Source organism: Gekko japonicus, unplaced genomic scaffold (genome assembly GCF_001447785.1).
Source record: "Gekko japonicus isolate JY-2015 unplaced genomic scaffold, Gekko_japonicus_V1.1 scaffold1029, whole genome shotgun sequence".
Classification (NCBI taxonomy): Eukaryota; Metazoa; Chordata; class Lepidosauria; order Squamata; family Gekkonidae; genus Gekko; species Gekko japonicus.
This window is the reverse complement of record NW_015167081.1, coordinates 402343-415707: the sequence shown is the minus strand read 5'-3', so window position 1 is coordinate 415707 and position 13365 is coordinate 402343. Positions and strand designations below refer to the sequence as shown.

The 13365-nt window shown below is 44.7% G+C and overlaps 2 protein-coding genes across 4 annotated transcripts in view; both read left to right on the top strand.

Moving 5' to 3' along the window:
- RSPRY1 (ring finger and SPRY domain containing 1) overlaps positions 1 to 4733 on the top strand; it is a 38559-nt gene extending 33826 nt beyond the window's left edge. The window contains 5 exon segments of the mRNA XM_015412820.1: positions 1164 to 1232; positions 1235 to 1265; positions 2146 to 2298; positions 3077 to 3181; positions 4123 to 4733. Coding sequence (XP_015268306.1) covers positions 1164 to 1232; positions 1235 to 1265; positions 2146 to 2298; positions 3077 to 3181; positions 4123 to 4219 — 455 coding nt within the window. The 3' untranslated portion in view covers positions 4220 to 4733.
- A 4917-nt stretch (positions 4734 to 9650) lies between these two features.
- The window catches only part of ARL2BP (ADP ribosylation factor like GTPase 2 binding protein), a 22015-nt gene continuing 18300 nt past the window's right edge, over positions 9651 to 13365 (top strand). For 2 of the 3 annotated variants that reach the window (XM_015412819.1, XM_015412817.1), the window contains exon 1: positions 9651 to 9747. The gene's annotated coding sequence lies outside the window, so the exon portion shown is untranslated. Of the gene's footprint in view, positions 9764 to 13365 lie in introns of all 3 variants that reach the window. The other variant, XM_015412818.1, reaches the window with a different exon arrangement.

Here is a 13365-nt window from a genome sequence, read left to right as displayed (position 1 = left end):
TGCTGCTGAAGTGGCACATTCAGTCATGCACGTTGCACGTGCTGGTCCTGCATTTGTACCCACCTCTGTTGACAGCTGCAGAGAAGCAGTATCTTAGGAGCACTTCTGGCCTCTCTGCCACAGGGCTCAGAAGTACAGCTATGTTTGCAGAATGTTTACCTACTTTTATTTATGCACTTGCTTCATCTATGTCCTGCCTGTTTCCCCAATGGGGACCCAAAATGGCTCGCATCATTCTCTCCTTCAGTTGATCTTGTCCTGTGAGGTAGGTTAGGCTGAGAGAGGGCATAAATGGCCCAGGTCATCCAGCAAGCTTCCATGGCAGAGTGGAGATTCAAATCTGGGTCTCTCACTCTAACCATAACAGCACGTCAGCGCATAGCTAAGAAGAAACGCAAAGTTTCCTGTTCCTGAGCATAACTGTAGCTTCTTAAATACACTGACTTGATTCAAGTGCTGAACATGGCCTGGGGACAGGTATAATGCTGGCTCCCTGATAGCTACGGCTGTAAGTCAGGAGCCAGCTTTGGGAGTGCTGGTCACTCCCTCTTCCCCTGTGCAAATCCTTCTTTTCCCATTGTTACACTTGATTTACTATTCCATCTTCCCATTCAGTGCCAGCCATAAATTAGCATCAGAGCAGATGAAATTCCAAACCATGGCTTAAGGCCAACAAGGGAAGGGAGGGAGGAGTTCATGCTGGCGAGAGAGCATGTATTGTCAAGTCTGGCTTCCAGTGTGCAGTCATTGCAGAGAGCCAGCGTTCCCTCTGCAGCAACTTGCATGTTCCTAGGCTTGGCGTAATGGCTTTGATGAGCAAGGTTAAAGAAAGCAATGATAGAGGGGGAGAAAGGATAGGTCTGTGATTGCCCAGTGGCATGGATTGTTGCCAAGTCATGTCAGCAATCTGTTGCAGTCTGCTTCACACCCCAAAAGGGAGTGGGTTGGAATGCAATATGGACACAGCCCAGTCAATTGAGTCCTGACACCACAGTGGGTTGGAACAGGTGAGCACTGAGGGCCCATCCAGTTTGGATTCCAGTTATTGCTTTAACAGCCAGACTGGTCTTCGGGCAGTTCTTATTGCAAACAGGGGGGGGGGGGGGGGGGGGGGCAATCAGTTTTGAAACTGTTTTGTTTTTTTGTCTTGTGCTTGGCTAAAGGTGACACAATAGGATTTTTGCTAGATCTACAAGATAAGAAAATGATTTTTTATTTAAATGGAAACCAGCTTTTTTTGAGAAGCAAGTCTTTTCTTCTGCTGTGTAAGTACATGCTCCCCTTGAGGGCAGTAAAAATTTTGCAGTAGATAATAACATTTCATGTTGGTGGTAAGAAGCCCATTCAACCATCTCGCTTTCCATTTTTGCAAAGATGTTATTAACTGTCCTGCTATATCAGCCACAAGAATCTTGTGCAAGAGCTGTGTATATGTGATGCTTTAAGAGCCATTATGCCTTGCCTTGGTTCTGTTTCCTTTACAATAGCCTTTCCCAGTCTGCTGGCCCAGTTCCTACTGCTGGCTGTTCCTTCCCTCACTCTTGCCAGGTCACAATCCCTGAAAAAATCTTATGTTGGCATATGGCAGATTGAACTGTTGTCTTTCCTCCTTGGGACCCATCTAGACAACCTTATTTAGAACACTGGATGCATGTCCACCCCCATATCTACATTCTATGCCAGTCAGGTGTGCAGGGTGCATTGGGTCATGACTGCCCATGCTTTGTTCTTACCCACATCACTGCTGTGTCAGGAGTATGAAAAACTACCATTTGGATTACATTTCTGGGGAAACTTGGACCTGAGGGAAAGGACTGGAGCCAAAAAAAAAAAAAAAGGATCACACTTCAAGAAGGTGGGCAAGAACAAAGATGAGGAGGTTTCAGGCTCAGGGTTCAAGGAGCCAGAGAAGCCAAAGGCTGGTGGGAATCTGACATTGACACATTAATTTGAACTATCCAGACCTTTCTGTAAGACAGAGGCAAACCACAGCTGCTAGAATTGGCCTATCCACTAGAGAGCTGCAAGTCACAGGAACTTGGCTGCCATGCTCTAGCATACTGGCTGACTGCTCATTGTGAGGGTGAGAGTTGTGCTTCCATTCACACTGTTGTTCTCTAACGTTCTCATCTGCTTACATTGCAGGTCTGGCTTCTTTGCTGCAGCTAGTTTCATGTCTTACCAACAGTGCGAGTTCAACTTCGGCGCAAAACCTTTCAAGTATCCACCGCCTGTTAAATTTAGCACCTTTAACGATTATGCCTTCCTGACAGCAGAAGAGAAAATAATTTTACCAAGGTAATGTTTTCAACCAGTTGGCGCATAAAACTGAAGAGCAAAGCTCAAGGCTTGTAGAGTTTGGTGCTTTTTTAGTGTGATCACTACAGCAGATGCTGTGACGTCTTTGGAGGTTCGAAACTGTCAAAGCCTGCAGGGTCACCCAAAGCACCTTGTCACACAAGGCTAACCAATTACCCTCTGGACTGTTTTTGGAATTATTTTTGGGAGGTGATACAAGGCAGGGGGGTATAGGAAATGGAAGGCTACCTACAGTTCCAGGAGGTGGTTTTGATGCAAAATTTTGTGCAGATTCTGTAGTTTTAATCAGGCAAATCACCTGTGCACACATTTAATTTGCCATAATTTTCCAGCTTCCACGTTTCAGGTTTTTCAAATAACATCTGATACATTGGCTGTTTGGCAAGGAAACCCCACAACCAGAAGCAACTGGAGGAGATACGGAGGCTCTTTCCTCTCCAGATTTCTCCGCCTGGCCATGAGGGCAGGCAATTTTCTGCCCTGACAGTGTTCAGTCTCTTAAATGAGAACTTTTAGATCTTCCTGGTGCCGAATTTGTGCCAGGTATCCCATAGTGCCCTTGCACAGCAGACTTGCAGGACCTTCATACAGCAGTGATCTGTAATTAAGGTCCTTCATGGCCCATGACTACAGGTAGTTATTAGAAATTCATAAAGCTGAAACGTGTTCCACAAGAAGCTGGTGATTCCATTTGCAGAAGTTTGATATGATCCTGAAAATATTGCATTAACGTGGGATGATGTTTTCTCATTTTCAGACACAGACGCCTGGCCTTGTTAAAGCAAGTTAGCATCCAAGAAAACTGCTGCACTCTTTGCTGCGATGAAATAGCAGACACAGAACTCAGGCCGTGTGGGCACAGGTTAGCTGTTCTGTTGGTTTTATAGCCCTCCCATGATCAAATCCCCAATCTGCCACGGAAGCTCAAGGGTGACCTTGGGCCAGTCACACACACTCAGCCTAACATACCTCACAGGGCTGTTGTGAGGATAAGTGGAGAACGATGTAAGCTACTTTGAGTCCTCACTGGGGAGAAAGGCCAGGTATAAATGAAATAAAAGTATGATGCAGTTTCCTTTAAAGGGCTGTGAAAACTATGTATGCACCAAGATGAGATGGGAGATTTCTGGAGTGATGGGGGAGGCTAAACATTGCCCAGGTTGTCAAGGGCCACCATGAGCCCCCCAAAAAGATTCTTTCTGGGGGCCCTGTGCAAACCTCATCTAAAAGCAAGTCACATGAGCGAGCCAGCTCCATGAGCCCCTACAGTGAACCCCTCAGAATTGTCTTATTAATAATCACCCTCAGTCCTTTCCTGGCTATACTAGTTGTGTCTGGGGAGGGGAAGTTATGTGTTGAAGGTATGGTATGCTAGAATTTTTTAACAAATTCCCCACTTGCAGTCTGAAGTGGTACAGTCCATTCTGTCATCTCATTTCTACCTTATCTGTTGTATATATATATATATAGATGAGACTTCAGTTATAAGACTCTAACGATTATTTTTGCTTATTCTGAGGTGTTCAGTATCAAACGGGCATTAGACACTAGCTGTGGGCTCCCAGATCAATGTTCCCATCAAATTTACTACTCTTTTTTAGAGAAAAGAGAAAAAGAAAAAATGTCTGAACTTTTAGCTAGTACAAGATTTTAAGAATTCTTGTAATCTAGGGTGATATCTTTTATTAACCAGAAGTTATCTTTCTGAAGTTCCTGAGGAAGAATTCTGTATAAATCAGAATGATTTATATGAATACATTGACTAGAGTTGTCTTAATCATCTTTCTCATTGCTTTTCCTTAGTGATCTGTGCATGGAATGTGCCTTGCAACTAGAGACCTGCCCCTTGTGTCGACAGGAAATACAGACCCGAGTCCGACAGATTGCTCACATTTCATGACACGTGGAAAAATCTCGTGGATTTTGCCTCTAATCCATTCCATCCAGTGCCAGAGGGGGAGACGGGCATCCTGAACCAGTCAGTTGACCTGCTGAACGTCCAGCCATGCCCCTGTTTTCATACTGAACAAGAGCCTTTTCTCTCCTAAGATGAAGATCTGTGAAAGTGACTCCACTGCCTCAGAGCTGTGGAATCTTCTTTTAATAGTAATGAAAGCTTGGGTGGGCAACACAGAGTTACCTGTTTGGTATGTTTGTAGCCAAGACTGCTGGAGTCTCATTCTCTTTCCCTCACAACCCCCTCCCCTTTCCTTCCTCCATCTATCCCTGCTCCTTCTGCTTGCCGATCACATGCGGAAGATTTTGCACTGGAAATGTTATGGTTCATGATCCCCGTAAAATGGGGGCATATCCATCTCTCAAACCATTTTTTTTAATTATTATTTTGGCAGCCATCATGCACATGAAACAAAATGCCAATATTTCCTGGTCAATGTAGCTTCCTGCTGGTCAGAGAGACCCTCTGTACTTTTTGGACTGTTGACATGAAAATGTTCAAAGACTTGAAATCTACATGAAGAAACTGATTTTGTACAGGATGTCCATGGACTATAGAAGAATCCAAATTTTTTTGATAACTCAGTAATTCCAAAGAACATTGATCCTTTTGTTTTTTTTACTACAGAAACTTGGTGGTTATTTTCATTTGTAGTGTTTCTAATTACTTCAACTTCAGTATCTACATTTTTGTGGAAAGAAAACTAAATTTCAGAAGGAATCCTTACAATAATCACAGTGCTGGACCGGAGAGTTTGTTATTCTGGGTATTTTTAAGGTACCATCTGTCATTGCTTTTTTTAAAAAAAAATCAATATTATTTCTTGCAGGTTCTGTACATTTTAAAAATACTGAGCTATAGATCTCAAGATCTGGAAAGAATACAGAGCAAGTGTGTTAATATCATTTTGAAAGAAAACACATGTTTGAATAGCAAAGTCAGCCTAGGTTTGTTAAACTGCTGGGTTTTTTAAGCAGACTCTTAACAGACTTATGATGATTTTATATTTACTAAGTTCATGGCCACATACCATGCATTCATGCTCAGGCTTTTCCATGAGCTTGTGAAATGGCAGGGTTTTAAAGGCGCTCCAGAGCAGTCCCAAGAAATTCATACAGTTGTATATGTATGTGTGTGGTTGGGTATAGGCCTTCATTCAAAGGGCTGCAGAAAAAAAGACATTTCAGTTTTATAAGCATCTTTGCTTCTTATTCAAACAAAAGTATGGTTCTCGCCCTTATGACTGTGAAAATATACTTCAAAGCACATTTGCATAGGGCTTAGTGAGGTCTCAGATTCAGAGAGGTGGCTAAAAAAAAGCATGCCCCGAATTGGGGATTTGGAGCCCTACATATCTCCTTGCCCCTCATCACTCCCCCAGTTAGGAGAAATTAAGCAAATATCCTTGTTTCGGGGGTGGGTAAAATGCAGTATTTCTTGCTGCATTAAAAACTCTATACAGAGTGTGCTCAGCCTTAGATCTGGTCCTTCTCAGTTTCAGTTCACAATTTTACACTTCTGTCCCAAATACATTTGCTTGGAAATAAGTCTTCAATTTCATTTTTGTCGACATTGGCTTCTTCCTTTACAACCCCTGAGCAGGCTTTAGAAAATTCTGCAGATAGTTGTGTCTTCCACTGTGTATCCCTGCACTTGTACTTTTCCCATTATTTTGAAACTGAAGGGATTTTTTTAAAAGCAGTTTATGATAGGAACGGAGCTGCGGTGGCTCAAGTGGTTAAGACGCTGAACTGCAGGCTGTGGAAGGTCAGCAGTTCAAGACCCGGGTGCCGCAAGACAGGGTGAGCTCCCGTCTCTGGTTCCAGCTCCTGCCAACCTAGCAGTTCGAAAGCAAGAAATTGCAAGTAGATAAATAGGGACCACTTCGGTGGGAAGGTAACAGCGTTCCGTGCACCTTGGTGTTTAGTCACGCCGGCCACATGACCACGGAAACGTCTTCGGACAGCGCTGGCTCTTCGGCTTTGAAACGGAGATGAGCACCGCAACCCTAGAGTCGGATTCGACTGGCTTTCGAGCGAGGGAACCTTTACCTTTACCTTTATGATAGGAACATGAGTATTTGCTGGGGGAGGGGAATAAAAAAATCCCACGGGGTAAGCTTCAAGTGGATTCTCCTCCACCTTTTTCTCCCTCAAAAGTTGCTATGATAGCATCGATGGCACAACTGCCAAATACAAAAAGAAGTAAAAGGTGGGTTATTTGCAACTGCCATGGGTCATTTCAAAAGGACCTACTCTTACTTTTCACTTCTGAAAGAGCACCAGTAGCAGCTCCATGTCTCAAAATTGCCTGCACTGCTTTTGACACCCCCACCATTACAACTGTCTTCTTGAACACAAGGCTTGCCCTCTGATGACTGCGACACCGTACAACGCTCCTGTTCATTGAGGTCTTTTGTCCACTCAGGCCCGGGTCACATGGGCAGGAAAATGCGGGGGGGGGGGGGGGGGACTGTTTGCCCCGGAGCAAAATAACGTGCGGCTGTGCGATCAGATGTCCCGTTGAGGTCCTGTCGAGGTCCCGTGGTTAGGGGGGAGGTGCCAATCACAGGACAATCCTGCGGCGTGGCAAAGAAGCGACCTCCCTAGCAAAAGGCTCCGCGGGTTTAACCCCTTCCAGGGTTGCAGAGGAATGCAAATTGTGTCCTCCGTCAGGTCCCCTCGAGGAGGAGCTTCAGCCGGGCCGCACTCCCGCCACGCCCCCCCTGCATCTCACCCTCTGCTGCCCGGTGCAGAGAGTTCCTCTGGAGCAGGCCGAGCCAGGAGTGGGGGGGGGGTACGGAAAAGAGGAGGGGGCTGTGTTGTTTGTTTTTAAACAAAGTGTGCGCATGCGCCGTTGGGTGCTTGTGCGCATCTAATGGAGACTTTTAAAAAAACTTTTAGCAACGGGACATGGGCGGGCGCAGGATGCCACAACCTTCCACTGGAAACGCGATCAGGCACCCGCCCTTGCCCCGCGGTTTCCGGAAACTAGTACCTTAGAGGTACTAGTTTTTTACCCCGCATCTTCGGCGGGAAACCTCGGGTGAGCCACGGGAGCTCTACGCTTCCCAGATGTGGCACTGTGATCGCACCCGGAAAATCCGCCTATCTTCCGTCTCTGTAGTGTGGCTAATGCTCTGTGTGACCACAGCCGTAGACTATTAAACAGTTTAAATGAATTGATTGAAAGATGTTGGGTTAGCACTCATCAATGCATTCCCATTCTGAGGGCCCCTTTAGATTGGGGAAACTTCCTTCCTTTAGATGAAAGTTTGGTATTACTTTGAGCTGCTGGGTGGTTTTCCAGGGATTGCTGAATGTGCCTTAGGTCTAGGAGCCAAGAACTTTCATTCTTTTTCCCCAGGAGAATGGGAAGTAGAAGTATATTTTGAGGTTTGTGTGGTTTGAAAGTATTATTGCATGGGATCCAGGCCATGTACTCTCTACTCAGAAAGTCAACCTTTGCACTTTATAGATTTAGGTAGTGTGTTTGGTCCTACATCATGAGACAATTTCTTCACATAACATCTTTGCCTCCCGGAATCATGGCATTTGATTTTTCTCCAGATGTACTTTTTCATCTCCATGCAATGCTTTGGCACACATTTGCTAACAATCACAAAATTAGAGTGCAATGTTAGGGCCAGATTTCAAAGGGGACAGTTCTAGTGTTTGACGCACTCTCCACAGTTGTTTGTGGTTCTTTCTTAAGACTCTAGCTGGAAATGGCAGGGACTGAACCTTGGTCATGAAAGCATGTGTTATACTCCCACCGAGAGACAGCCCTCCTAGAGAGCCAGTATGGTGTAATGGGTAAGAGCAGCAGCCTCTAATCTGGAGAATCGGGTTTGATTCCTCACTCCTCCACATGAAGCCTGTTAGGCCAGTCACAGTTCTCTCAGAGCTCTCTCAGCCCCACCTACCTCACAAGGTGCCTGCTCTTCTTCCTAAATGGAATCATTATTTTTTCAAACCATTAAACTAAAAACCATCTGGGAGCAGACACTGGAGATGTTTTTGTAGCCACAGTATGGAGAGAACAGCTGCTACAGGCAAGAGCAATCCCAAAGACCATGCTAAGCATTCCTATAATAAAAATAGACTTTGTCTACAAGAAGAGAGGTGTCCTGTGTCCACCTGGCTGTGCTCTGTGTGGCTACTCAACAGGTTATCTATAGGAAGATACACACGATAAAGCTTAAGAGGCTGAAATAAATGGCAGTTTTCAGTTTCATCAAGTAATTAGTGGGACAACCTTGTCAATAATAAATGCTTAAGCCAATCCTAAGCATGTCTACTTTGAATTAAGTCCAGGTGAGGTGCATGGGGCTTACTCCCAGGTAAGCAAGCCCACACTTCCACAGAATAAAAGTGATTTTTTTCCAAAGGTGAGTGATACTGCTGAACTCATTGCTACCTGCAAGACGTTCTCTTCTCCCCGCCCCCTTCCAGCTCTTCTGGTTGTTCCAGCATTTTCTTACATTTATTACTGGAACTGGGCACCTGTAAAAGTTGACAGTGGTGCATTTAAAAGAAATTTTACTTTTGAAAAGAACATATATATATGCTGGGGATTATATATACACTTAGCCATATGCGAGTGGAGTGGAAGAGCTTCCCTTTTACCCGTCTCTCCCCTAGTTAAAATTATCTTTTAATTTGCAGCAGTTATGTGATAACACCAAGATGTTTCCCCCCTGCCTTATCTTTCACCATGAGACGGGAACTGGCTTTCTGTATATGGGGTTGAGGCTGCGCACAGGAGATCTGAGAAAGCAGAATAACTTTAGCAAACTGCATATCACATTTCTGGATGCTCCCCTGGAAACCGCCCTACAAATATGCACCTGGTCGTGAACCGCAATAAATTATTCATTCACCCTGCAAACAGGAAAACGGCACTGGAAGTCAAAGAGAGGAGCAGGTCGTTGCTCCCTACTTCGCTAGCTTTCCAGTTCGCTGGATTGTTTTTACGTGAAGAAAATTTAAAGCTGGAATCCATCACTTGCAGTCTGAACTGGCATTCTACCATGTGTGAACGAGAGTTTAACACATCGCGTAGTGCTATCTTGAAACGGACAAAGCCTGGCTCCTGCTGCCAGCAATTATTGCAATTTGCAGATTCTCTAGCGCCCCCCGCCCCCCATCATCTCCCAGCCGACAGGGTATCACCGCGAGGTCGATCAACAGGGAAAGAACCCAAACCCGGCCTGTTTGATTTGGCTCTGTCCTTCCACAACTCATTGGACAGAAAAAGAAAGCCCCGCTCAGCCCTCTTTCTGATTGGCGCTTCTCTTTTGACGCCTATTGGTCAAAGAATGCGGAACGGCGGTGGCGGAACTGGTCGTTCCCAGGGCAACCGGAGGCGGAGGGAAACGGTGTTCTGTAACGGATCTTATGGGGGCGGACGAGGCCTCGCTCCTCTTTTTTGGACTGCGGAGTAAGCCGGCTGCGTTGCCTGGACGGCGGGTATGAGCTTGCGTTGGTAAGGGAGGGTTTGGGGGATGTGGACGTGACTCGGTGACAGAAGTGGAGCCCGCCTGGATTAGGCCAAGGGCCTGTCTATCCAACGGCCTTTTCCGAGTGGTAGTTGAGCAGACGCCCCTGCGGAGCCCGCGAACCATGGTATGAAGGTTGCAGTCCTCCGCCCCTGTTGCCCAAAGGGTCTGTTATTCAGAAGTATGCTGCCTCTGTACATGGAGGCTCCATTCCCGACTTTTCTCGCTAGCAAGTGCATAACTTCAGAGGGGTGGCCTTGTTAGTTTGTTGCAGTCAAGCTACAGAGGAGTCGTGGCGCGGTAAAGACTAACTAGAGATCTTCAGTAGATTTGGGGAGTGAGGCCCATAGGTTACCATGAGGGCAGTAGCCTTCCCCACCTGTTTCCCCAAGATAATATTACCCAGAGGTATGCTGCCTATGTGAAGGCAGTTATATTTGAGTTATATCTTGGGTCGCAGGCACATAAGGAGCAAGCTGTGTAATTCAGTATCCTGTTTCCACCTGTGGTGAAACAGGTTCCCAAGCAGGACGTGAAGGCGCTGACAGTCCACTGGTGCCACTTCCCTCTCATCCCTGGCACTGAGAAGGAAACTGTCTCAATATGAATTTATGGAGGAGGTTTGTTCTACCTATGGCCATTAGCCACAATAGTTAAAATAGCATTTTAATTTGGCCGTCACAGCTAATTGTGACTGGTAAACCAGTCTTTCTCCATGGGTTTGTTCCTTTTCCTTTTCAAGCCATCTAAACTAGTGGTACTCTCCTTACAGTGTAAATGGGTTCTATAACTTCACTATATATTGGATTTGGTATCCTGAATCAACTATCCATAATAGAATAAGAATGTCAAACTAGGAAGACCCAGGTTCAAATCCCCACTCTGTTCTGGAAGTTTGCTGGGTAGCCTTGGGCCAGACACACACCCTCCGCTTAATTTTCTCCAGTGGAGTGGAGAACAATGTAAGCTGCTTTGGGTCTCCACTGGGGAGAAAGGTGGGGTATAAATGAAGTAAATTTAAAAAGTTCTGGCATTGTGAGAGAGAAATATATCCCTAATCTGCTTTCTTCACCCCTGGTATAAAGGTATAACTTTCCATTGTGCTCAGCTATTTTCGCTAGTGTATACACAATATTGAGCTAGATGCGTATTGTGGAGGCCTCAGGACTCAGCTCTGTCCCTTCTGCCAGACACGTGGCAGATGAAATGGTAGAGTGGTTGAAGCTGTTGATTAAATGAGAATGTGTCTGGCAATCCTGCCCAGCTCCTGTGATTTCTGTTATGAGTTCAGAAATTATTCTGGACCTTCTCCTCCCCCCTCCCCAGCCCAGTCAAAATCCAGTTGTAAAAAGCTTGTTTTTGGCCGTCAGAGGACCCCCACAACTAGCTGACACAAGGTACCCAACTGCTCTTATGACACGCAGGTAATTAGAACATATGGCTAGTACCACTAGATCAGATGCAGAGTGCCTTTTCTTCATCAATGAATTAGACACATGAAGCTGCCTTATGCTGAATTAGACCATTGGTTCATCTAAGTATTGTCTGCTTAGAGTGGCAGTGGTTCTCCAGGTTCTCAGATGGAGGTCTCACTTTACTTTAATTATGCTGTTAAAAGCCACATGGGCTACAACACAGCAATGGTACAATCAGTATAGAGGATCAAAAAATCTTTGCCGTACAGAAGGTAACATTGAAATCAGAATCTGAAAGAAGCCAACTAATCTTTGATTCAATAGTCATACTAGACTCTGGGATTAGAGAAAATAAAGGCAAAAGAAACTTCTTCCTAGCTTCAGCTCTCGACGGGCAGTCAAATACAGTATGTGCTATAGTCTCAATTCTTCCTGCAGAGCATGAGCCAATTCTGTCAGAATAGGAAATTCTTGACTATCGTCCAGCTGATGGTCAAGCATGCTTTCGGGCCATCATAAAGGCTCGTCGTAACTTGGGGACCTTCAATGTGTATACATGTTTTGGTATTTTATGTTGAAAAGGTAGTGGTAGCGCAATAGGAGAGCAAACTCGTCAGATGCAAACACATGTAGAAGAAGAAGAGATTGGATTTATACTCCGCCCTTCACTACCCAAGGGAGTCCCAGAGTGGCTTACAAACTCCTTTCCTTTCCCCTCCCCACACCCTGTGAGGTAGGTGGGGCTGAGAGAACTCTGACAGAAACGGCTCTTTTTCAAGGACAGCTCCTATCAGAACTACGGCTTGCCCAAGGTCATCCAGCAGGTGCAAGTGGAGGAGTGGGGAATCAAACCAGATTAGAGTCCACGCACTTAACCACTACACCAAACTGCCTCTCAAACTGTACTATTATAGTCCCGTTTTAAAATATGGTCCTTGATTATTTTATAAAACCCATTGGTAGGTGAACTGGCAATCACATCCATTGACAAATTCAAAGTAGATGACTTAGAATCCATAAGTTTTTCCCATGATGATGTAAAAGAATCTTTACGAATAAGTGGCAACAACCCATAACCCATTTCAGAGTTAAAGGTCCTGACACAATACTTTAAAGCTCTAATCCATGCCTCCAAGGAGTTTTGGCCCAGCTGTGTGTATAGGACAATTCCAGCAATACATGTGGGGGCATTAGTAATTGTGCACAAAAAATGTAACAACAGCCTATCAAATTTATCTGTTATCCCCACAATCCCTTCAATCCAAATAAGTGGTCGTCACAACATCATATAGCAGTTGTGCTCAACTGTGCTTCTATTTTTGCTGCCTGGGCCGCAGTGGCCATTCATGTAGAATTGTGAGATGACCACTGCCGATCTAATAGAATGTGAGATATGAGAGTGCCAAGCATTACGAGCATGAAATTGGACCCCCAGATAACGATACTGAGAGACCTGTTCTGTTGGTCTTCCATCTAATTTCCAATGCTAAAAATGGTGAACAGACTGAAATATCCAAAATTTTGTTTTATCAAAATTGATAGGAAGTTTCTCCTCCTGACACAGCATTTAGAATAAGCCTTCAACTTCTTCCTGAGACCAGTAACTGACCTCAATAATAGATCTGTATTGTCCACATACAACAAAACAGGGATACTTTGATTACTTAAAGAGGGAGAGTGATGACTTGCATCTAAAAGGTGTTTCTTCAGATCATGTATATATAAATTAAGTAACTGAGGAGCAAGAACATAGCTCTGTTTTACTCCTCGTCTCAATGGGATTTTCACTGTAAGCTCTCCCTTACCTCCGCACCAGATTGAGGTATGAGAACCAGAATCAAAACTAAAAGCTGAGAATCAATAGAAGTCCACTGTAATTTCCTCCATAGATGTGCAAGAGAAATAGTATCGAAAGCAGACTTTTAATGTATAAATGCAACTGCCAAATAACCCTTAGAAAAATGTGAATACTTTTCCACCAAAAACCAAAGAGCATAACAATGATTAATTATTGAAAACCCAGTACGAAAACCTGCCTGTTTGCAGCCCATAACATTGTGTTCATACATCCATAAAGTCAATTTAATCGAGAAATATTTTGCATGCCTATAACTGGCAGAATGCTTATTGGTCTGTAATTTGCTGGATCGCAACAGTCACCCTTCTTATATATA